The 25,327-nt window shown below is 45.2% G+C and overlaps 1 protein-coding gene across 2 annotated transcripts in view; it reads right to left on the reverse strand.

Moving 5' to 3' along the window:
- gtf3c3 (general transcription factor IIIC, polypeptide 3) overlaps positions 1–25,327 on the reverse strand; it is a 135,826-nt gene that overhangs the window by 25,208 nt on the left and 85,291 nt on the right. For both annotated transcript variants that reach the window (XM_070875905.1, XM_070875906.1), the window contains exons 12-14: positions 22,827–22,928; positions 8,837–8,972; positions 3,240–3,465 (exon numbers count right to left, since the gene is read on the reverse strand). In XM_070875905.1, the coding sequence (XP_070732006.1) occupies positions 3,240–3,465; positions 8,837–8,972; positions 22,827–22,928 (464 nt within the window). The remainder of the gene's footprint in view (positions 1–3,239; positions 3,466–8,836; positions 8,973–22,826; positions 22,929–25,327) is intronic.

The raw sequence follows: 25,327 nt of genomic DNA on the forward strand, positions 1-25,327 counted from the left end.
GGAGGGAATTACACCGGTTAGGGTCAAGGCAGCTGAAACAACGGCCACCAATGGTGGAGCGATTAAATTCAGGGATGTGCAAAAGGCCAGAATTGGAGGAGCGCAGAGATCGCGAAGGGTTGTCGGCTGGAGGAGGTTACAGAGATAGGGATGGGTGATTTGAAAACAAGGATGACGATTTTAAAATTGAGGCATTGTCGGACTGGGAGCCAGTTTAGAAGTTTAGTAATACTTTTCTACTTTAATTTTTTCTTCAGAGTTAGACTTTTTAATGGGCTGATTCAGAACCTTGTTATTCTCTTGGCTACAAATTTGTAATATTGATCAAAAAAACTGCAATGTTGAATAATGGGCCAAGGCTTGTTTTACTTGTTCATATATTTAAGCATTTCAGTTTCTTATATATTTTTAAACACAATAAACATGCTGTAGCAATTTGTTCCCAGTATTGAAGATCACATAGTTTAAGAATTCAAGAGGTTGCGACATTAAGGCAAGTTGAAACCATGCCACTGCAAACTGTACAGACAAACAGCATATTGCTCAGACTTCAAAAGGCACATCCTCTCTAATGAAAGCTGTACAAGTCAGCCCTCTAGTGAATTCAATGAATTCTTTAGCCATGATTTATTTCAACAGCATTCCTTTCATCATCCAAGCTTCAGCCTCATTCATTCAGTCAAGTCACAACATGCAATGTCTGGGACTTGGAGGGAGAGAAAAAAAATGGGACAGCAAAGAGCAGCTAACAGGTACACACCTTGAAGCATAGTAATATAATTCATGTAGGCCACTTCTGTAGACAATGAATTGCATTAATCGAAACCTCAGGCCTATTTGATAGTTTCCACATTACCTTGCAACCACACTCCAAAAATATGGGCCCGAAATTTGCTGTCAGCAGCGAGGCAAAGGCGTTTGCTGCTGATCCCAAAGTAAGCTTCTCGTGATCTCTGTGGTGAGGATTTCGGGTTTTCCAACACGTAATTGAAACCAACATATTGCCCAAACTTCAAAAAGCACATTCTCTCTTATGAAAGCTGTGCAAGCCAGCCCTCTAGTGGATTCAATGAATTCTTTAGCCTTGATTTATTTCAACACAACTCCCAAGCTTCAGCCTCATTCATTCAGTTAATTCACAACATTAAGTTAATGTTGCAAGTTAATGGGGATTTCCAGCGAAGAGCTCCTGTGATGTCAACAAGCTAAGCAGCCAATCAAAACACAGAATTCTCATTGACAGCGAACTCATCATCATAGCCAGTCCCTCGAAATCGAGGAAGACTTGCTTCCACTCTCATGTGAGTACTCAGGTGACTGAACAATCCAATACAGGAATTACAGTCTCTGTCACAGGTGGGACAGACAGTGGTTGAAGGAAAGGGTGGTTGGGGAGCCTGGTTTGCCGCACGCTCCTTCTGCTGCCTGTGCTTGTTTTATGCATGTTCTCGGCGACGAGATTCGAGGTGCTCAGCACCCTCCTGGATACTCTTCCTCCTCTTAGGGCAGTCTTTGGCCAGGGATTCCCAGGTGTCGATGGTGATGTTGCACTTTATCAAGGAGGCTTTGAGGGTGTCCTTGAAATGTTTCCTCTGCCCACCTGGGGATAGCTTGCCGTGTAGGAATTCTGAGTAGAGTGCTTGCTTTTGGAGTCTTGTGTCGGTCATGCGGACAATGTGGCCCGCCCAATGAAGCTGGTCAAGTGTGGTCAGTGCTTCGATGCTGGGGATGTTACCTTGATCGAAAACACTGATGTTGGTGCGTCTATCCTCCCAGGAGATTTGCAGGATCTTGCGGAGACATCGTTGGTGGTATTTCTCTAGCGATTTGAGGTGTCTACTGTATATAGTCCACGTCTCTGAGCCATAAAGGAGGGTGGGTATCACTACAGCCCTGTAGTCCATAAGCTTGGTGCCAGATTTGAGGGCCTGGTCTTCGAACACTCTCTTCCTCAGGGGACCGAAGTCCGCACTGGCGCACTGGAGGCTGTGTTGGACCTCATCGTCGATGTCTACCCTTGCTGATAGTAGGCTCCTGAGTTATCGAAAGTGGTCCACATTGTCCAAGGCCACACCGTGACCGGGGGCAGTGCTGTGTGGCGGGGTCAGGTTGGTGGAGGACCTTTGTCTTTTGGATGTTTAGTGTAAGGCCCATGCTTTCGCACGCCTCGGTGAAGATGTTGATGATGGATTGGAGTTCAGCCTCTGAATGTGCGCAGACGCAAGCGTCGTCCGCGTACAGTAGTTCGATGACAGAGGATGTAACGGTCTTGGATCTAGCCTGGAGGCGATGAAGGTTGAAAAGGTTCCCACTGTTTCTATAGTTTAGTTCCACTCCAGTGGGGAGCTTGTTCAGCATGAGATGGAGCATTGCAACGAGGAAGATTGAGAAGAGGGTTGGTGCAATGATGCAGCCCTGCTTGACCCCGGTCCGGATGTGGGATTGGGTCTGTGGTGAATCCGTTGGTCAGGATCATGGCTTGCATGTCGTCGTGGAGCAGGCGGAGGATGGTGACAAACTTTTGGGGGCAGCCGAAATGGAGGAGCATTCCTTCCACAGCGAATGAGAAAGCGGATAAGCTCCTAAAATTCAAACTTAAAAAAAATGTCAGAGAGAGCAAAACAAAGATTGGGGCTCTCACATGAGGAAAAGACAAACCTGAAATAAAGATGAACAAACTGTAAAAAAATATGTAATTTTTTTTGTTAAAGCTCCGTAAATTTTTTTTTAATTAAAACGGATAAATTTGACACTATGGAATATTAAAATGAGCTTTTCAGGACTAAAACCTTTGTTTAGCAGTCAATGCACTAGTAACCCTAGTTACACCTAATCCAAAACGGTCTAACTTTTAATGAGGTATTTAACAGCGTAATTACGGCAGAAGAGCCAAAGTTTTCATCAGTTTCCCTGATTTGAGAGATTTCACTGATTGCCGGCTTTGTGGGAGGTGGAGGGGGGAATGACAGTGCAGCCTGTGGAGGAGCAGTGCACGACAGACCGCAACTTCAGGATTTAAGTATTAGGCTGCATATGCGCTACGTCCTGAAGTTGTGATCAGTTTTAAAGGCAAAATGTTCGGGAACGCTGCCAATTCGGCGCCATTAGGATCACAAATTCCGGCCCATTATGTTACTTAGTTCAGGGATTCGCTCTAATGATCCATATTTAATGTAAATAATGTCCTTTTCCTAAAATTCATCAGGTTTTGAAGTTAAGAATGGATTGATCTGAAGTACCTGATATAATTGTATGCTTTTCTGAAGTTGTTATCCAGAACAGCAGCTGACAGGCCAAAGTATTCCAACTCTTTCCGTTTCTGCCTATCATCATAAAATGAGTAGTACTCCAAGGAAGAATCAACCAAGAGTTCAGCTTCTTTGAAACGCTTGAGGTCACACAATGTGTAAATGGCTTTTAATAATAAATTCCACCAGTCATCCTTATTCAGTACACTAGTTTTGCCTGGTTTAAAAAGGATATGAAAGTATATAAGTTACCTGTTTACAACTGGGAAAAAGAGAGCATTTACAGTTTATAATGTGCATAACTTAAATGAAATCAAAATGATGCAGAAACATATTTACATAAGAAGATAAGAAATAGGAGCAAGAGTCGGCCATCAGGCCCCTCGAGCCTGCTCCGCCATTTAATAAGATCATGGCTGATCCGATCATGGACTCAGCACCACTTCCCTGCCCGCTCCCCATAACCCCTTATCATTTAAGAAACTGTCTATTTCTGTCTTAAATTTATTCAATGTCCCAGCTTCCACAGCTCTCTGAAGCAGCGAATTCCACAGATTCACAACCCTCTGAGAGAAGAAATTTCTTCTCATCTCAGTTCTAAATGGGCGGCCCCTTATTCTAAGATTATGCCCTCTAGTTCTAGTCTCCCCCATCAGTGGAAACATCCTCTCTGCATCTACCTTGTCAAGCCCCCCCCATAATCTTATACGTTTCGATAAGATCACCTCTCATTCTTCTGAATTGTAATGAGTAGAGGCCCAATCTACTCAACCTTTTCTCATAAGTCAACCCCCTCAACCCCGGGATCAACCTGGTGAACCTTCTCTGAACTGCCTTCAAAGCAAGTACATACTTTTGTAAATATGGAAACCAAAACTACACGCAGTATTCCAGGTGTGGCCTCACCAATGCCCTGTACAGCTGTAACAAGACTACCCTGCTTTATACTCCATCCCCTTTGCAATAAAGACCATGATTCCATTGGCCTGCCTGATCACTTGCTGAACCTGCATACTATTCTTTTGTGTTTCATGCACATACCCCCAGGTGCCGCTGTACTGCAGCACTTTGCAATCTTTCTCCATTTAAATAATAACTTGCTCTTTGATTTTTTTCTGCTGAAGTGCATGACCTCACACTTTCCAACATTATACTCCATCTGCCAAATTCTTGCCCACTCACTTAGCCTGTCTATGTCCTCCTGCAGCCTCTTTATATCCTCCTCACACATTGCACTTCCTCCCATCTTTGTATCGTCAGCAAACTTGGCTACGTTACACTCAGTCCCCTCTTCCAAGTCGTTAATACAGATTGCAAATAATTGGGGTCCAGCACTGATCCCTGCGGCACCCCACTCGTTACTGATTGCCAACCAGAGAATGAATCATTTAACCCGACTCACTGTTTTCTGTTTGTCAGCCAATCTTCGATCTGTCAGCCAATCTTCTATCCATGCTAATAATTAACCCCAACCCCGTGAACTTTTATCCTGCGCAGTAACCTGTTGTGTGGCACCTTGTCAAATGCCTTCTGGAAGTCCAAATACACCACATCCACTGGTTCCCCTTTAACCACCCTTTTCATTACATCCTCAAAGAATTCCAGCAAATTTGTCAAACATGATTTCCCCTTCATAAATCCATGCTGAATTTGCCTGACCAAATTTTGCTTTTCCAAATGTCCTCTTACTAGTTTCTCTAGTACTTTTTCTCTACTTGTATTAATTACATTAAGTTCCTCACCCTCATTAGATCCTTGGTTCCTCACTATTTTAGGTATGCACTTTGCATCTTCTACTGTGAAGACAGATACCAAATATTTGTTTAATGTTTCTGCCATTTTCTTATTCCCCAAAATAATTTCTCCTGCCTCAGCCTCTAAGGGACCAATGTTTACTTTTGCTACTCTCTTCCTTTTTACATACTTGTAGAAGCTCTTACAATCTGTTTTTATATTTTTTGCTAGTTTTCTCTCATAGTCTATTTTTTCCCTTTTTATCAGTTTTTTGGTCATCCTTTGCTGGTTTTTGAAACTCTCCCAATCCTCAGGCGTAGTACTATTCTTTGCAACATTATAAACTTCTTCTTTCAATCTAATGTTATCCTTAACTCCTTCAGTTAGCCACGGATGGATCTCTTTTCCCGAGTAGATTTTGTTTCTCAATGGAATGTATTTTTGTTGAGAATTATGACATATTTCTTTAAATGCAAGCCACTGCTTATCGATTGCGATACCTTTGAATCTATTTTTCCAATCCACCTTAGCCAACTCGCCCTTGCATACGATGTAATTGGCTTTATTTAAGTTTAAGACTCGCGTTTCCAACTTAGATGCAAGTCACTCTCAAACGTAATTCTATCGTATTATGATCACTCTACCCCAGAGGATCTTTTACTACGATATTGCTAATTAACCCGGTCTCATTACACAATACAAGATCTAAAATAGCCTGTTCCCTGATTGGTTCCATCACGTATTTTTCTAGGAAAGTGTCCCGAATGCATTTCATGAACTTGTCCTCCAGACTACCATTAGCAATTTGATTTGAGTTGGTTGGGCCTATACTCATTGGAGTTCAGAAGAATGAGAGATGATCTAATCGAAACATATAAGATAATGAGGGGATGCAGAGAGGATATTTCCACTCATCGGGGAAACTAAAACTAGGGGACACAGTCTCAGAATAAGGGGCCATCCATTTAAAACTAAGATGAGGAGGAATTTCTTCTCTCAGAGGGTTGTAAATCTATGAATTCTCTGCCCCAGAGAGCTGTGGAGGCTGGGTCACTGAATATATTTAAGGTGGAGATAGACAGACTTTTGAGCGATATGGGAATAAAGGGTTATGGGGAGTGGGCAGGGAAGTGGAGCTGGGTCCATGATCAGATCAACCATGATCTTATTAAATAACGGAGCAGCTCGAAGGGCGAAATGGCCTACTCCTGCTCCTATTTCTTATGTTCTAATGATTTGTCCAGTCTATATGAAGTTATTATTTAAATGGAGAAAGATAGAAAAGTGCTGCAGTACAGCGGGACCTGGGGGTACTTGTGCATGAAACACAAAAGGATAGTATGCAGGTACAGCAAGTGATCAGGAAGGCCAATGGTATCATGACCTTTATTGCAAAGGGGATGGAGTATAAAAGCAAGGTAGTCTTGTTACAGCTATATAAGGTATCGGTGAGGCCACACCTGGAATACTGCGTGCAGTTTTGGTTTCCATATTTACGAAAGGATATACTTGCTTTGGGGGCAGTTCAGAGAAGGTTCACTAGATTGATTCCGGGGATGAGGGGGTTGACTTATGAGGAAAGGTTGAATAGATTGGGCCTCTACTCATTACAATTCAGAAGAATGAGAGGTGATCTTATTGAAACGTATAAGATTATGAGGGGGCTTGACAAGGTGGATGCAGAGAGGATGTTTCCACTGATGGGGGAGACTCGAACTAGAGGGCACGATCTTAGAATCAGGGGCCGCCCATTTAAAACAGAGATGAGGAGAAATTTCTTCTCTCAGAGGGCTGTAAATCTGTGGAATTCGCTGCCTCAGGGAGCTGTGGAAGCTGGGACATTGAATAAATTTAAGACAGAAATAGACAGTTTCTGAAACGATAAGGGGATAAGGGGTTATGGGGAGCGGGCGGGGAAGTGGAGCTGAGTCCATGATCAGATCAGCCATGAAATTATTGAATGGCGGAGCAGGCTCGAGAGGCCGTATGGCCTACTTCTCTTCCTATTTCTTATGTTCTTATATTCTTATAAGCGAATTACATAATACCCAGTAAAAAGGCATAACATAAATGGGAAAGAAAGTGTACAGGTACTGCTGTTCAAAGCACTCCCTTTTTTTTGTCGAACAAAATGATGCCCTTATGACGAAGTTTGACATTTAAAAATATTCCGATTTCATTTGCTCCAGTGGGATCTCACGAGGCCAATGCAGTGTCATCAATTCCACGAAACAATCCCTGTATCCTGGAGTGACTATTGAAAACAGTGTAAGGGATTCAAATGTCAATTTTGCTGCTATCATGGACACACTCAAATATGCTTTGCCTCCTTGCTAGGCAACCCCCTACAAGTCCTGGAAAAGCATTACTGAAAGCAGTTTTTAGGAAGGGTGACTCTTTAAACAAGCCTAGGTCACTCTGAAGTTGTCCAATCCAAAAACGACACCACAGGCTGGAGATTCCTGCTAATTTATATTTGGTCAACTGAGTATCTGATACCCGTTTGCCATGTTTCAGGTTTCCACAAATGCATACAAGCACAATTTTCATTGCATGATATGGAGTGCATTCTCTCTCCCTGTAAGAACACACCCTACTTATCTCAGCCCAGAGAACTTAGCTGCAGGTTGGCATGAGAACAGGGGTTTCTAAAAGCGCACTTTTAAGTTGATTGGTAAGCTTCTCACTGCTTGTCCATTTCGTACTACTTCAACAGCTAGGGCACTGGCTTGAAAGGTATTTGGTGTCAAGTGGGAATAATTCAGACTTCCAACGACAGGCCTACCTCTCCATGTCCCATCAATAAGACATGTTGGCAATCAATAGCAGTGCCCTGGAATAGTGCAGACTTACTGGCTTAGGTATTAGATTAGCCGTACAGGGTCATCTATGTTCCAACTTTCTTTCACTAGACATGACACCTTGGAAACAATACAACCCCAAACAAATCCCACTTCCCTTCCCAAATCAGGATATTGCTAATTGGGACAACTAATAAGGGTGAGTTTGAGCTCTCAAAATCAGGGAGATTAACATTGAGGCTCCATTCATTCAAAACAAAAAGCTGAAAATCATCGGTTGGAATTCAATGTTTAGTGAACTGCAACAAATAAAGTAGATAAATGTCTGGTTGATCCAAAAACACACTCAGCCTTTGCTCTTTCCAATATTTAACTAATTTCTGCAGTGAAATGGTAAATGAACAATAATCAGATTCAGGTTCATAGGGCCAGACTTTCGGCTTAATTGTCGGCGATTTTCTCGGCGTAACAGCTAGTTTTTTTGCCCAGCGAGATTTTGCACGCAAGTTTTTTCTTTGGTATCGCCCACATCAGAAGTCGCCCGCTGGGACCAGACTACCCACAGGCAACACCGAGAATAACCACCAGGGCGTAAGTTTGGGCTCATCTGCCGGCATCCAGATCGCCGAGAGACCCGCCCTGTAAAAGCTGCTTTTAACAAGGCGGTAAGGGGTGGGGGGGGGGGGGGGGGGGGGCAGGGGGAACCCTGCAAAGAAAGGTAAGTGAAAGGTTATTTAATTTTTAATTTAAAATTTTACCATGGAGATTCGGCTTAAAACTGTCTTGGGAGTGCTTTGTATGTGTTTTTTAAAAATAATTTTCAGCCCAAAGAATGGAAATGTCATGTGGGGGGTTGTAGAGGAACTGAGTACTACCATAATCAAACACATACAATTGAAGAGTTTCTCAATTAGTATCACTGACCTAGTGACACATGCAGCTGATTATATCAGCTTAATGATAGATCTCATCGTAGTTTGGCGCCAGACTAGTTTGTCTGGGATGAGTGGTTTTCAGTCAAAACACTACATGGTTACAAGTTTTATTCCTTACCTTTAACGTCCAAATATGCAGCTTCCTGATCATCAATGTCACTAACTTTGTCTCTCGAGTCCTTTGCAAGATACAGGTGTTTTTCCCCATTTTTGGACTTTGAAACCAACGAAACTTGAGCTCTGCTCATTGCTACCTGCAATCAAAATCAATTTCATACGCTCTTCATTTAGGCACAAATTGCTCCATAAATCATTTTTACTTCCAAAAAAAATTCAATAACAGCTAATATTTTAAGGCAATGTAGTTTCTACTCCATTCCAAACAAAGTCTCCTTAAAGAGGGAGTCTTGCCTTCAATAATTAAAACAAAAAGTTACAAATTGTTGGCATCCTTTTATTTTGTCTGGCAGCTTTGGCTGTTTTCCTTCACTCTAAAACAGTGAGTGTTAATAATAAAAAGGAACAACATTCAGAGCAATTATTGTACAGTGTGTGGGAGCCAATCTGAACACGTATTCATTTTCAATGCGAGACCTGACTGGGTGCGGCGCTTCAAAAGCCGGCAGTAATTCGGGAGGAGCTATCTACAGCAGCGACAAAAAGTAAAAAGAATCGAAATCGAAGTGTGATGTCACAGCCAAGCAGGTAAGCGATTGGCTGGTTGATTGGTGAGCATTTTTCTTTCTTTTTATTAAAACCTTGGGCATTGGTGTCAGTTAGGAGCTGCAATTAAATAGATGAGTGATACTTATTATCTAAAGAAAATTAATTAATTAAATCAGCTGTTTGCTGAGTAGCGGCTGGGTGTATTTTGCTAAGGTTAAGAGTTTATTTCTACTTGATAGTTCCGAGTCTAACTAGAGGGATGGCAGGGCAGCTCAGTCCCCTTCGCACAGCCTGGATGACCACGTGTGCAGGAAGTGTCTCCAGCTGCACCAACTCGAGCTCCACGTTTTCGAGCTTGAGCGGTGGCTGAAGTCACAGCGGTGCATCCAAGAGACTGAGAGCTACGTGGATGGCACATTTATAGAGGTGGTCACCCCACAGCTTAAGTGTGTGCGGGCAGAGAGGGAGTGGATGACCAGCAGACAGAAGAGGAGGACTAGGCAGGTAGTGCAGGAGTCCCGAGTCCATCTCGCTCTTCAACCAGTACTCTCTTCTGAGTACCGGTGGGGGCAATGGTGGGGGAGTGCAGCCACAGCCAAGTCCACAGCACCACGGGTGGTTCAGCTGCACAGGCGGGGGGAGGAAGAAGAATGGAAGAGCTATAGTGGTAGGGGATTCAATAGTCAGGGGAGCAGACAGGTGATTCTGCGGCCAGCGACGTGACTCCAGGATGGTATGTTGCCTCCCTGGTGCCAGGGTCAAGGATGTCATCAAGCGGCTGCAGGGCATTCTGGGGGGAGAAGGTGAACAGCCAGAGGTCGTGGTCCATATCGGGACCAATGGTATAGATAGAAAGAGGGATGAGGTCCTGCAGGCAGAGTTTAGGGAGCTAGGAGAGAGATTAAAAAGCAGGACCCCAAAGGTAGTAATCTCCGGATTACTCCCGGTGCCACGAGCTAGTGAGTACAGAAATAGCAGGATAAAGCAGATGAATGTGTGGGGCTGGAGAGATGGTGCAGGAGGCAGGGCTTTAGATTCCTGAGACATTGGACCGCTTCTGGGGCAGGTAGACCTGTAAAAGCTTGACAGGTTGCACCTCAACAGTGCCGGGACCAATATCCTCACGCGGGGCGGGGGGAGGGGGAGGTTGCTAGTGCTGTTGGGGTAGGTTTAAACTAGCTTGGCAGGGGGATGGGAACCTGAGAATAGATTTAGTAGGGAAGGGAGTAAACCTGAAATTGGAATGCAAAAATGTAGAAAATGAATTTGAAGGACAGACGAAACAAGCAGGAAGAAATGGTAAAAAAAAACAAATTTAAAAGCTCTTTGTCTAAATGCACGTAGCATTCGTAACAAAATAGATGAGTTGACAGCACAAATTGATACAAATGGGTATGATCTGATAGCCATTATAGAGTCGTAGTTGCAAGGTGACGACGACTGGCAACTAAATACTCTGGGGTATTTGACAATTCGGAAGGACAGACAGCAAGGAAAAGGAGTTGGGGTAGCGCTGTTAATAAAGGATGCGATCAGTGCATTAGTGAGAAACGATATTGGCTCAGAGGATCAAGATGTTGAATCACTTTGGGTGGAGATAAGGAATAATAAAGTGAAAAAGTAGCTGGTGGGTGTAGTTGATATGCCCCCTAACAGTAGCTACACTGCTGGACAGAGTATAAATCAAGAAATAATGCAGGCTTGTAATAAAGGAACGGCAATAATCATGGGTGATTTTAACCTTCATATTGATTGGACAAAGCAAATTGGCCAGGGTAGCCTTGAGGAAGAGTTCATGGGGTGTATACGGGACAGTTTCCTTGAACAGTACGTTACGGAACCAACCAGGGAGCAGGCTATCTTAGATTTAGTACTGTGTAATGGGGCAGGATTAATAAATGATCTCGTAGTTAAAGATCCTCTCGGAATGAGCAGCCATAACATGGTTGAATTTCAAATTCAGTTGGAGGGTGAGAAAGTTGGTTGTGAAACCAGGGTCCTAAGCTTAAATAAAGGAGACTACAAAGGTATGAGGGCAGAGTTGCCGAAAGTGGACTGGGAAAATAGACTTAAGGTAGGGACAGCTGCTGAACAGTGGCAGACATTTAAGGAGATATTTCATAACTTGCAACAAAAATATAGCCCAATGAGAAGGAAAGACTGTAAGAGAAGGGATAACCATCTGTGGCTAACGAAGGAAATAAGGGAGGGTATCAAATTGAAAACAAGGACATACAATGTGGCCAAGACAGTAGGAGGCCACCAGAGGATTGGGAAATTTTTAAAAGCCAGCAAAGAACTAAAAAAATGATAAAGAGAGGGAAGATAGATTATGAAAGTAAACTAGCACGAAACATAAAATCAGGTAGTAAGAGTTTATACAGGTACATAAAAAGGAAAAGAGTGGCTAAAGTAAATGTTGGTCCCCTGGAGGATGAGACTGGGAAATTAATAATGGAAAACAGGGAAATGGCAGAGAAGCTGAACATATATTTTGTATCGGTCTTCACGGTAGAAGACACTAAAAGCATCCCAATAGTGGATAATCAAGGGGCTATAGGGAGGGAGGAACTTAATACAATCACTATCACTAATGAAGTAGTACCCGGTAAAATAATGGGACTAAAGGCGGACAAGTCCCCTGGACCTGATGGCTTACATACTAGGGTCTTAAAAGAAGTGGCTGCAGAGATAGTGGATGCATTGGTTGTAATCTACCAAAATTCCCTGGATTCTGGGGCGGTCCCAGCGGATTGGAAAACCGCAAATGTAATGCCCCTATTTAAAAAAGGAGGCAGACAAAAAGCAGGAATCTGTAGACCAGTTAGCCTAACATCTGTCATTGGGAAAATGCTAGAGTCCATTATTAAGGAAACAATAGCGGGGCATTTGGAAAAGCCTGATTCAATCAAGCAGAATCAGCATGGTTTTATGAAAGCGAAATCATGCTGGAGTTCTTTGAGGATGTAACGAGCAGGGTGGATAAGGGGGAGCAGGTGGATGTGGTGTATTTGATTTTCCAGAAGGCATTCGATAAGGTGCCACGTAAGAGGTTACTGCACAAGATAAAAGCTCAAGGGGTTGGGGGTAATATATTAGCATGGATAGAGGATTGGCTAACTTACAGAAAACAGAGTCGGAATAAATGGGTCATTTTCCAGTTGGCAAACAGTGACCAGTGGGGTGCCGCAGGGATCGGCGCTGGGTCCTCAACTATTTACAATCTATATTAATGATTTGGGTGAGGGACCGAGTGTAATGTAGCCAAGTTTGCTGATGATACAAAGATGGGTGGGAAAGCAAATTGTGTGGATGACACAAAAAAATCTGCAAAGGGATATAGACAAGCTAAGTGAGTGGGAAAAAAATTGGCAGATGGAGTATAATATGGGAAATGTGAGGTTATCCATTCAGGCAGAAATAATAGAAAAGCAAATTATAATTTAAATGGAGAAAAAGTGCAGTGTTGCAGTTGAGAGAGACCTGGGGGCATCCTTGTGCATGAAACACAAAAAGTTTGTATGTGGGTACAGCAAATAATCAGGAAGGCAAATGGAATGTTGGCCTTTAGTGCAAGAGAGATAGAGTATAAAAGCAGAGAAGTCCTGCTACAACTGTACAGGGTATTGGTGAGGCCACATCTGGTGTACTGTGTACAGTTTTGGTCTCCGTATTTAAGGAACGATATACTTGCATTGGAAGCTGTTCAGAGAAGTTTCACTTGGTTGATTCCGGAGATGAGTGGGTTGACTTATGAGGATAAGTTGAGTAGGTTGGGTCTATACACATTGGAGTTCAGAAAAATGAGAGGTGATCTTATCGAAATATATAAGATAATGGGCCCAAGTTTCCACAAGAAAAAAAACGGGCGCCCCTCCGAGCTGGGCGCCCGTTTTACGCGCCTAAAACGGCGCCTAAAAAAATCCTCGGTATTCTCCACCTACTTACAGGTCCTGTGGCCCTTGGCGCAGCCAGCACGAGCTGTGGGGGGGCTGAAAACAGTGCTGGGACCTCTGCACATGCGCGCTACAGTCGGCACGCAAGTGCAGTGGCTCCAGGCACCGAACTGTGTGGGAGGGGCCCAAAGCACGCAGCCCCTAGCCCAATGGCCTCACTGGGGCTGCGTGAATGAGGCTCCTCCCACGGCCAGCTCCTGCTCCCCGCCCGACCAGACCCGACACTCGCTCCCCCCCCCGCCCCGACCCGAGACCCGCTCCCCCCCCCTCCGACCAGACACCCGCTCCCTTCCCCCCCGACCAGACACCCGCTTCCCCCCCCCGACCAGACACCCGCTCCCCCCCCCCCCACCCCGACCCGAGACCCGCTCCCCCCCCCGACCCGAGACCCGACACCTGCTCCCCCCCCGCCGCCCCGACCCGACACCCGCTCCCCCCCCGGCCCTGAGACCCCCCGCCCCGACCCGAGACCCGCTCCCCCCCCCCCGACTGACCCGACCCGTGCTCCTGTTCCCCGACCCGACCCCCCCCCGCTCGCTCTCTCTCTCTCTCCCTCCCCTCTCTCTCCCTCCCTCCCCTCTCTCTCTCTCTCCCCCTCCCCCTCTCTCTCTCCCCCCCTCCCTCCCTCCCCTCTCTCTCTCTCTCCCCCCTCCCTCCCCCTCTCTCCCCCCTCCCTCCCCCTCTCTCCCTCCCTCCCCCTCCCCCTCTCTCCCTCCCTCCCCCTCTCTCCCTCCCTCCCCCTCTCTCTCCCTCCCTCCCCCTCTCTCCCTCCCTCCTCTCTCTCTCTCTCCCTCCCTCCTCTCTCTCTCCCTCCCCCTCCCTCCTCTCTCCTCTCTCTCTCCTCTCTCCTCTCTCTCTCCCTCCCCCTCTCTCTCTCCCTCTCCCTCCCCCTCCCCCTCTCTCTCTCCCTCCCTCCCCCCCTCTCTCTCTCTCTCCCCTCCCTCCCCCATCTCTCTCCCTCCCCTCTCTCTCTCTCTCCCTCCCTCCCCCCTCTCTCTCCCTCCCCCCCTCTCTCTCTCCCTCCCCCCCCTCTCTCTCTCCCTCCCCCCCCTCTCTCTTCCCCTCCCCCCCTCTCTCTCTCTCCCTCCCTCCCCCCCCTCCTTCTCTCTCTCTCTCCCCCCCCCCCCCTCTCTCTCCCTCCCCCTCTCTCTCTCTCTTTCCCCCTCCCTCTCAGCGGCACGAACGGCTGCAGAATTCTCCCTGGCTGAAGCACTTTCACACAGGTAGGAAGATGGTTTATTTAATCTTTTCTTGGCTTATAAATGTTTATTCAGGTTGGATTTATTTGTATAATATTTGTAGAAGTATAAATAAGGATTTATTGTCGAATTTAATGAGTTCCCTTCCCCCACCCCCTCCCCCCACCTCGTTCTGGACACCTAATTTGTAACCTGCGCCTGATTTTTTAATGTGTAGAACAGGTTTTTTCAGTTCTACAAAAATCTTCACTGGCTCCATTCTACTTTAGTTTGGAGCACATTTTCACTGTGGAAACTTTCAAATCAGGCGTCAGTGGCCGGACACGCCCCCTTTTGAAGAAAAAATTCTGTTCTAAACTAGAACTGTTCTACCTGACTAGAACTGCAGAAAAAAAAATGTGGAGAATTGCGATTTCTAAAATAGTCCGTTCTCCACCAGTTGCTCCTAAAAATCAGGCGCGAATCATGTGGAAACTTGGGCCCATTGAGGGTGCTCGACAAGGTGGATGCAGAGAGGATATTTCCACTCATCGGGGAAACTAAAACTAGGGGACATAGTCTCAGATTAAGGGGCTGCCCATTTAAAACTGAGATGAGGAGAAATTTCTTCTCTCAGAGGGTTGTAAATCTATGGAATTCTCTGCCCCAGAGAGCTGTGGAGGCTGGGTCATTGAATATATTTAAGGCAGAGATAGACAGATTTTTGAGTGATAAGGTAATAAAGGGTTATGGGGAGCGGGCAGGGAAATGGAACTGAGTCCATGATCAGATCAGCCATGATCTTATTGAATGGCGGAGCAGGCTCGAGGGGCCAAATGGCCCACTCCTGCTCCTATTTCTTATGTATGCCGTAGCAATTTTGTTGTTCAAACTATGCCTATTAATTTTATTTCTTTATACTGTCAGACAATATTATCAGCATTCGGTTTTTAAGCATGTTGATGTACTGTACAAATATACACTTACACCACCATGTATCCTTCTGGAATTGCCATGTTGAGAATATTCATGAAAATTTCGGCGTATTGCCAGAGTTATGCCCATTTTTCTAGGCCACAACTGCTCCAAAAATAAATGTGCCAAGTTTCCCCGCTCTAGTTTTTTTTAATTGGCGCTGCGCAGCCTGTCCTGTAGCCTCAGGAGGGTGGAACACAAATGTCTGCGCCAAAAAACTCCTTCTGTGCACATGCAGGAAAAATAAAGGACGTTTTTGAAGTGATTCCCATCGGCGCACATATGCAGTACAGCTCCCGGTCTGCAATCGGCCATTTTTAAAGAGCCAATTGTGTGCGAGAACTTTAACTCTCATTGGAAAAATGGAGCTGCAATACAAGATGCAACATGGCGCAAGGACCAAGAATTTCTTACAGGATGAAGTGGAGGCACTAGTTACTGTGATTGAGGCCAGATGGCAAAAGCTGCACACCAACAGAGGTCACATAAAAGTTCCACCCAAAGAAATGAAGAAACGCTGGAACCAACTTGCAGAAGATTACTGTGCAATGGTGACCACCCCGTGGTCTGGAAGTCAGTGCAAAAGGAAGTGGCAGGACCTTGGTCCAATAGTTAGTGTAAGTAATATTTTCATTTTTCAATGGAATTGCAATTGTAAATGTTCCACCCAGCAGAAAGACACCCTCTCTAAAAAGTTAGGTTTTCATCTTTGCAGAGGAAAGTTGCACACAACAAACGAGAAAGAACTTGAACAGGAGGAGGCCCGGCAAATCTGCACCCACTGACACTGTTGGAAGAGAGGGTCGCTGCTTTGATGGGTCCTGCCTGGAGAAAAGCAACCACCACTGCACAAGCTGGGTTCACACTCGAGAGAGAGAAGGCAAGTCCTGCAAATTCCAGAGTCTGGCTTTCCTAAATGTTAAGTACTGCGCGAGCTAGCCATGCTTCGGTTCATGGGGATGTCTCCCTCAGCTACGCTTCGGTTGATGCAATGTGCTATCCTTCATCATGGTCCTTCAAATCAGCCTCCTGCCTGCGCTGTGTGTGCCTCCTCTGCTGGTAACCTTTTATTCGTTCTGTTATATTTTGCAGAACTTGAGGCCAACCCTGACGATGCAGAAGAAGATTCAGACGAGGACTAGCCTGAAGAGGAGAACATCTTCCAAACGCACCTTCCAGACCAAGAGGATGGGGGTGAGGGAGAGGGGTGGATGAAGTCCCCACTGTTGTACTCACATTGGAGGTGGTGCAGGTGCTGCCCATTGAGGTGCTAGCCCTTTCGCTGAGTAGTGGTTTGAGTGTTGGCGGTGCAGTCCATGGTTTCCCATTGTCTGAGGCTACGGGCCCCAGTGGGATGCAGCAAGGCACACCCAGGCCCCCACAGTCCGAAGCTGCAGGTCCCAGTGTGGAGCAGCGAGGCACACCCAAGGCCCCACCGTCCCAGGCTGCGGGTCCCAGTGGGATGCTGCGAGCCACACCCAGGGTGAGATGGGGAAGGAGAGCTCGACTCCGCTCTCCTGAGGTACAGGATCTAACAGATATGGTTGACATGATGGCAATGAGTGCGGAGAGCACTGACCTTACATGAGCACGCCTGGACACCATCAATGGGGTGATGAGGTATCGGGACTGTCGGGAGAAGCAACGACATTCACATGAGAAATGGGAACGCGGTCCGGGAACATGAGGGAGGGAATGTCGCAGGTAGCTCATGAACTGTCAGTGAACATGAGGGAGGGAATGTTGCAGGTAGTTGACACACTTTTGCTCAACATGAGGGAGGGCATGTCACAGTTAGGTGAGACACTGTCGGCGAACATGAGGGAGGGAATGTCGGAGTTAATAATAATGGAACACGCCCAAACCCTGCGCCTATTGACAGAATCAACTGCCATTCTCACTCCAATCCCCAGACCAGCCTCTGAAGAGGCCCAAGCCGGGTATTCCACATTACCGGCTGACGCCTCCCCCCATCAAGAAGTGCGCATTACCCGAGATATTTGAAAGAATAAGCTTGGTACCAACCCAAGTAACACTGCACCATCGCCTGCGGGTAGGGGTGGTGGAGTCACCAAGATCAAGCACAGCGGGTGGTCTGAGAATAAGGTGGAGGAGAGATGGGTGCAGACTTTCTTTGAAACATAGAAACAAAGAAAATAGGTGCAGGAGTAGGCCATTCGGCCCTTCAAGCCTGCACCACCATTCAATATGACCATGGCTGATCATGCAACTTCAGTACCCCATTCCTGCTTTCTCTCCATACCCCTTGATCCCTTTAGCCGTCAGGGCCGCATCGAACTCCCTTTTGAATGTATCTAATGAACTGGCCTCAACAACTTTCTGTGGTAGAGAATTTCACAGGTTCACAATTCTCTGAGTGAAGAAGTTTCTCCTCATCTCGGTCCCAAATGGCTTACCCCTTATCCTTAGACTGTGACCCCTGGTTCTGGAATTCCCCAATATCGGGAACATTCTTCCTGCATCTAACCTGTCCAATCCTGTCAGAATTTTATATGTTTCTATGAGGTCCCTTCTCATTCTTCTAAATTCCAGTGAATATAAGCCTAGTCGATCCAGTCTTTCTTCATATGTCAGTCCTGCCATCCCGGGAATCAGTCTGGTGAACCTTCACTGCACTCCCTCAATAGCAAGAATATCTTTCCTCAGATTAGGAGACCAAAACTGTACACAATATTCAAGGTGTGGCCTCACCAAGGCCCTGTACAACTGCAGTAAGACCTCCCTGCTCCTATACTCAAATCCTCTCGCTATGATGGCCAACATGCCATTTGCCTTCTTCACCGCCTGCTGTACCTGCATGCCAACTTTCAGTGACTGATGTACCATGACACCCAGGTATCGTTGCACCTTCCCTTTTCCGAATCTGTCACCATTCAGATAATATTCTGCCTTCATGTTTTTGCCAGCAAAGTGGATAACCTCACATTTATCCACATTATACTGCATCTGCCATGCATTTGCCCACTCACCTAACCTGTCCAAGTCACTCTGCAGCCTCTGAGCATCCTCCGCACAGCTCACACTGCCACCCAGCTTAGTGTCATCTGCAAACTTGGAGATATTACATTCAATTCCTCCGTCCAAATCATTAGTGTATTTTGTAAAAAGCTGGGATCCCAGCACTGAACTTTGCAGTACCCCATTAGTCACTGCCTGCCATTCTGAAAAAGACCTGTTTATTCCTACTCTTTGTTTCCTGTCTGCCAACCAGTTCTCTATCCACATCAATACATTACCCCCAATACCATGTGCTTTAATTTTGCACACTAATCTCTTGTGTGCGACCTTGTCAAAAAGCCTTTTGAAAGTCCAAATACACCACATCCACTGGTTCTCCCTTGTCCACTCGACTAGTTACATCCTCAAAAAATTCTAGATTTGTCAAGCATGATTTCCCTTTCATAAATACATGCTGACTTGGACCGATCCTGTCACTGCTTTCCAAATGCGCTGCTATTACATCTTTAATAATTGATCCCAACATTTTCTCCACGACCGACGTCAGGCTAACCGGTCTATAATTCTCTATTTTCTCTCTCCCTCCTTTTTTTTAAAAAAAAGTGCGGTTACATTAGCTACCCTCCAATCCATAGGAACTGATCCAGAGTCTATAGAATGTTGGAAACTGACCACTGCCGTTGTTGTTATTATTATTGTTGTTACTGTTCTCAAATTAAAAGTTTTTTGTAATTTATGTAAATTTTACAAGTTAGTAAAAGTTAGTAAGTGATCTTAAGATTTGTCAGTGATCTTAGAGTTTGTAAGTGATCTTAAGTGAAAGCTTTAAAATTTGATACAAGAATATGTTTATTAAAGTTAAGTGTAAACGAATGTTTGTTGAAACTTTTGAATAAAATATATTTTAAATTATAACTGAATCATTTCCATTATTTGTTCGATTATTAACACAACTTTTTGAAGTAAACAAGAATCATTTCCATCATTTGTTCCAGTAGCACAACACAACATTACAGAACTGGTCCAAACAGTAAACATGGTCCATGTGGAATAGTTGCCGCTGAGCCTTCAGGCAGCAAAGCGTTCACGGCTGAGCTGCTGGCGCAAGGCTCGAATAATCGTTAAAGGGGCATGATGGCCCGCCCCTCCGCCGTCGTGCTCTGGGTTCAGGTAGTTGCATGGTTTCTGTGTCCTTGTCCTCCTCCTCGTCATCTGCATCTTCCTCATCATTATCATCAGCCACTCTCACCTCTGGTGGGTCTTCTACTACCAGCTGCTGCTGCCTCATGGTGGCTAAGTTATGCAGCATGCAGCATTCAACAGTGAACTGAACAACAATCTCAGGGGAGTATTGCAAGTAGCCTCCAGAATGGTCCAGGCATCAGAACGCTGTTTCAAGATGCCAATGGTCCTCTCTATTACTCTGCGCAATGTGCGACATGTTGTGTTCCCGGTCAGCTTCCGTCCGGGTTACACATAGGGGCGCCATGAGCCAGGTGGCGAGGCCGTACCCGCTGTCTCCCAGTAGCCAGCTCTGACTTTCTGGGTGCTGCTGAAACATGGCAGATATAACGCTTTCGCGCAGGATGAACACAGGGTATCTTGCATCAACTGACATGATGCGATGCATGTCGTCACACACGAGCTGCACATTAATAGAGTGGAAGCCTTTTCTGTTCCTGTACATCTCAGAATCCTCCAACGGTGCTCGCAAGGTGATGTGGGTACAATCAATGCAGCCCTGTACCTTTGGGAATCCTGGAGAAGCCCACAGCCCTTCACGCATTGCCTGGGCGGTCCTGGGGAACTTTGTGTAGTCATTCCTCCGAGCATATAGTGCAACAGTCACCTGCCGAATGCAGATATGTGTTGCATGTTGAGAAATGGCACACACATTCCCAGTTGTAGCTTGGAACGATCGAGATGCATAAAATGAAAGTGCAGCTGTAACCTTCACTTCAACTGACAAAGCAGTCCTCCTGAAGCGTCTAGGTTGCAGGTCTGCTTTTACTAACTCATAGATCTGGGTTACAACTGCTTTGTGAAAACGCAACCTTCTGACACAGTCTGCATTACTCAGGTGCCGATACGAACACCTGCATCGATATACCCGACGTGGGTAAGACCTCCTGCCCATCACTCTACGGGTTCTGAGATTCCACATGCGATGACGTCGAATCAATGCAAAAGGCTTGCACGGGGTATGGCATTGTCAGTATTGCCCTAATGCTTAAATTTTATCTTTGCAAAACGATAGACAGGCAGGACAAGGTTCTTTGTCCCCTCTCCCCACAAGATCTGTATGGACCACACCAGGTCTGAGCAGGCACAGTGATCGGGAGCCTCCACCCACCCACCACCACCACCACCGCCCTCCCACCCCCACCCCCACCGCCCTCCCGTCCCCCTCCCCCTCACCCCACCCCCTCCCTCCCCCTCACCCCACCCCCTCCCTCCCCTCAACCCACCCCCTCCCTCACCCCACCCCCTCCTTCCCCCCAAACCCCCCCCCACTCCCTCACCCCACCCCGCTCCCTCCCCTCCGCCCCCCCGCGGGCTTGATTTGATACGTAGTGCAGGCTGCTGATGCCTTCCATATCCGCCCCAACCACCCCCCCCCCCGGGCTTCCTTTGAAACTGAGCCCCGAGCCAGTGTCCGGGCCTGATTCTGCCGGCCGACGCTCCGACCCTCGAGCCCTGTTTGCAGACGTTTGGTGGTGGCATGTCAGTTGAAAAAAAAAATGAAAACTTAAAGAATTCCATCAAACTTCCATTTACTGCGTTTTAAGGTAAAAAAAAAATGCAATCTTCATTATGGATATTGACTCCCTCCAAAACTTTGCTGAAAAACAATGGCGTCTTTCTGTGCCGATTTTTCAATGTGCGCTGGTTTTTCTTAACTCACTAGAAGGTTTTTCGGGAGTGGTCACAAATCCCAACCTAGGAGAACATTTTGGGAGGCAAACTTACATAATTGACAAAAACTGGCGCATACATCAGGTTACGCCTCCTACGACTCAAAAAAAAACGAACCTAAAAAAATCGTTAACTGAGTTACGCTGGCGCACGTTCCTTGGGGAAACTTTAATTTTTTAAACCTGCACCAAAAAAAGCGGCACACGCCAAAAAATCGGCGCAAATCACTGCGGAAAATTGAGCCTTCTCGGTTGCAATTATATAAAATGTGAAAAGAATTTCAACTAGTCAGTGAACTCAGGCCACTCCAATGCACTTTCTAGCAGCCAACTAAAGCTCTAGAAGCCAATCTCCAATTCTTCACCATAATGGGAAAGGAACACTCGAGGACAGAATATTCTTTTTTTAATATAACATATTTACCATGTTAACTTGATGATGCAACTTTTTTTTTTTGTTTTGCTCCACTTCTTTTTCTGCCAATTTTGTTCCTTTTCCCTTCTGAAGATCTTGATGCTTTGAAGGTTCACTGTTCCATTAGTGCCCTGTGATATCGCTCCCAAGCAGCCATTATTCAAGTGTCAGCTTTGACAGCAAGTGTCAGAAACCACGGGGGAAAAATCACAGCTAATCTCCACCCGATCTTCATATCTTCACCAGATATCCACACAAGTGCATTTTTAGTAGCACTATTGAATTGTGATCAGGTACAGGAACTCTGGCTAATTTTCCTTTCCCTAGCCCAGGGTGCTGAGGTCAACTATAGTACCATTACTGCTGCCCAAGCAGAGATCTGCTAACTCAGCACAGAGCAGGTTTAATCCTGGGACCATCGTAGTCTGTATAGCTTAACTCCTCATTTAATTTGATCTTTACAAAGCCTCACACCAATGAAGATGAGATATGGTTACATTATTGTACAGTGCATTATTTTAAGCAAATACAAGGTGATTTGTGTTTACGAGGAAGTTTAACAATTTTTGGCACAGGATAATGGTGAGTACGAAACATGAACCTAATGAGAATCGGCAACACAACTTTTTATTGTTGCCATTTGATTAGATGTAGGTTCACATACCATTTAATCTTTACTAGTGCTGACATGAAGATTCTGAGCTGGGGGAAACTGCATGCACAGAAATATATTCACACACTTTATCAAACAGTTTTCAGTAAAAACAATGTTATGTGCATCTAACTGGCACACAATTTTGTATAGTTCTAATAATCTAGCCTTTTGAACATTTCGCCTATGCTAATTATTACAGATAAATGATTAATTCTGCAGACTTGAACAGGTGCAATATTAAGAGGACTCATAGATGCAAGTAAAAGAGGTTACTTTACTTTGGTATTGCAAGTTGCATATCAATTTTCTTTTTGGTTTGCAAAGATTCTCTCGTTAAGGATTTGTGAAAAAAGTTAAATTGCAACTCACCTTTAAAAGCATTGCTAGCATTGCAAGTAAAGCATCCACATAATCGGGCAACTTTTTTTGGGAATACAGTAAGGTAGAACGATGGAGTAACAGCTTCAGTTCCTGAATGATATACAAGATATTACTTGAGTATTAGATAACCTAACAATTAAATGCATTAATGCGAGGAGAAAAAAATGAAACCCAACCCAATTTCTCCTGAAGAATACTGTCTACAAATGGCTTACTGACGATTGTTTATTCAATAGGTTAAACTGACCATTATAAATTCTACAGAATAAGTGGCTATTATTGTTAAAAGTACTATTACTTGCCTGTTGCCCCAACCCCAACCATTCTGCAGGTGCTTTGACACTTTCTTCATGAGTATCATTAATGCCACTTTGATCAGTTAGCAACAGCCATCATTTTCACTGGGTAGTGTCACCTTCCCTCCTTCCCCAACTTCTTTAGATGGGGTACCTCAGTCACAGATTGTACTTCATTTAGCAGCCCTACCAAATTGTAAATCTCACCAACGTAGGAATACAAATATTGTCAGTCAGACTTGACACAACAATCCTTTGGCTGACAGTCATTCATTCAACAGCTTGAATAACAGTCATTTTTAATTAAAGCCATTATTCAACTATGCCCTCTGCATTTCAAGTGGAAGGGTAAGTGAGTAGCAGTGAATATTCACTTGATACCTTTTGAAACAGAGAGGCACTTGCGATAGGCTGATGGATGGAATGCCAACTCTTCCATTATTAGAACATAAGAATTAGGAGAAGCAAGCCTGCTTCGCCATTCAATAAGATCACCAACCTCAACTCCACTTTCCCTCCCAATCTCCATATCCCTTGATTCTGCTAGAGTACAAAAATCTATCTATCTCAGCATTGAATATATCTGGGGCAGAGAATTCCAAAGATTCACAACCCTCTGAGTGAAGAAATTCCTCCTCATCTCGGTCTTAAATGATCTACCCCTTATTCTGAGACGACACCCTAGTTCTAGACACTCCATTCAGGAGAAACAACCTCTTAACATCTACCCTGTTAATCCCCTTCCGAATCTTGTATGTTTCAATGAGATCACCTCTCATTCTTCTAAACTCCAGAGAGTATAAGCAATCTTTCATCAGAGGACAGCCCTCTCATCCCAGGAATCAATCGAGTGAACCTTCGTTGCAACGTCTCCCAGGCAAGTATATCCTTCCTTAGATAAGGAGACCAAATTTGTGCACAGTACCCCAGATGTGGTCGCACCAAGGCTCTGCACAATTGTAGCAAGACTTCCTTACTCGTATACTCCAATCCTCTTGCAATAAAGCCCAACATGCCATTTGCTTTCCTTATTGCTTGCTGTACCTGAAAGCTAGCTTTTTGTGTTTCTTGCACGAGGACATCCAAATCTCTCTAAGCACCAACATTTAAAATTTCTCACCATTTAAAATATATGCTGATTTTCTATTCTTCCTTCCAAAGTGAATAACCTTCCCTACATTATACTCCATTGTGCTTTATGCCTTAAGCCTACTTTATTGTGCTAACTCATAAGAACATAAGAATTAGGAACAGGAGTAGGCCATCTAGCCCCTTGAGCCTGCTCCACCATTCAAAAAGATCATGGCTGATCTGGCAGTGGACTCAGCTCCACTTACCCGCCCGCTCCCCATAACCCTTAATTCCCTTATTGGTTAAAAAAAATGCTCATTTGGAATTTGTGTGAAATATAGTTAGGCTCAAAATCCTTGCCACTGTACTACCAAGCAAATTTCTACAGTGGCAAACCAAATATTCACTGCCATTTTAATATATGCAATATGTTGCCAGTAAATTATTATTTTGCAACAGGCATTTGGCATTCCAGCTGCACTGAAATATATGTCCTGTAACTGCAATTAACCGGTTATTACCGGAAATAAAAGAGCGTGAGAGAGCCTTGCAGCGGGACTCCAAACAGCGCTCGATCGGGACCAGCCCGGAAATAAAGAGCGTGAGTGAGCCAAGCAGCGGGACTCCAAACAGCTAGCTGTGAGCAGTGCCAACGGACCTGGGAGGGCAAGAAGTAAAAAGAAATTAAAGTGTGATGTCATAGGAAAGCAGGGAAGTGATTGGTTCGTCAGTATTTCTCTCTTTTTCTTGGGCATTGGTTTAATTTAAGAGCCGGGATTAAAAACTAAACATTAAAAACTTGAAAACTTAATTCATTAAATAAAATACATCAGAGATGGCAGGGGAGGTGATGTGTTACTGCTGCAGCATGTGAGTGCTGGTGGACACCAGTGTGATCCACGGCAACCGCATCTGCAGTAAGTGTTGGCTACTCGAGGAACTTTGGCTCCGTGTTGATGAACTGGAGTCTGAGCTTCAAACACTGCAACACATCAGGGAGGGGGAGAGTTACCTGGACGCTGTGTTCCAGGAGGCAGTCACATTCCTTAAGTTAAATAATTCAAATTTGGTCTGTGGTCAGGGACAGGAGGGTGTGACTATGAGTTAGGCCGTATGGGGACC

This window comes from Pristiophorus japonicus, chromosome 3 (genome assembly GCF_044704955.1).
Source record: "Pristiophorus japonicus isolate sPriJap1 chromosome 3, sPriJap1.hap1, whole genome shotgun sequence".
Taxonomy (NCBI): Eukaryota; Metazoa; Chordata; class Chondrichthyes; family Pristiophoridae; genus Pristiophorus; species Pristiophorus japonicus.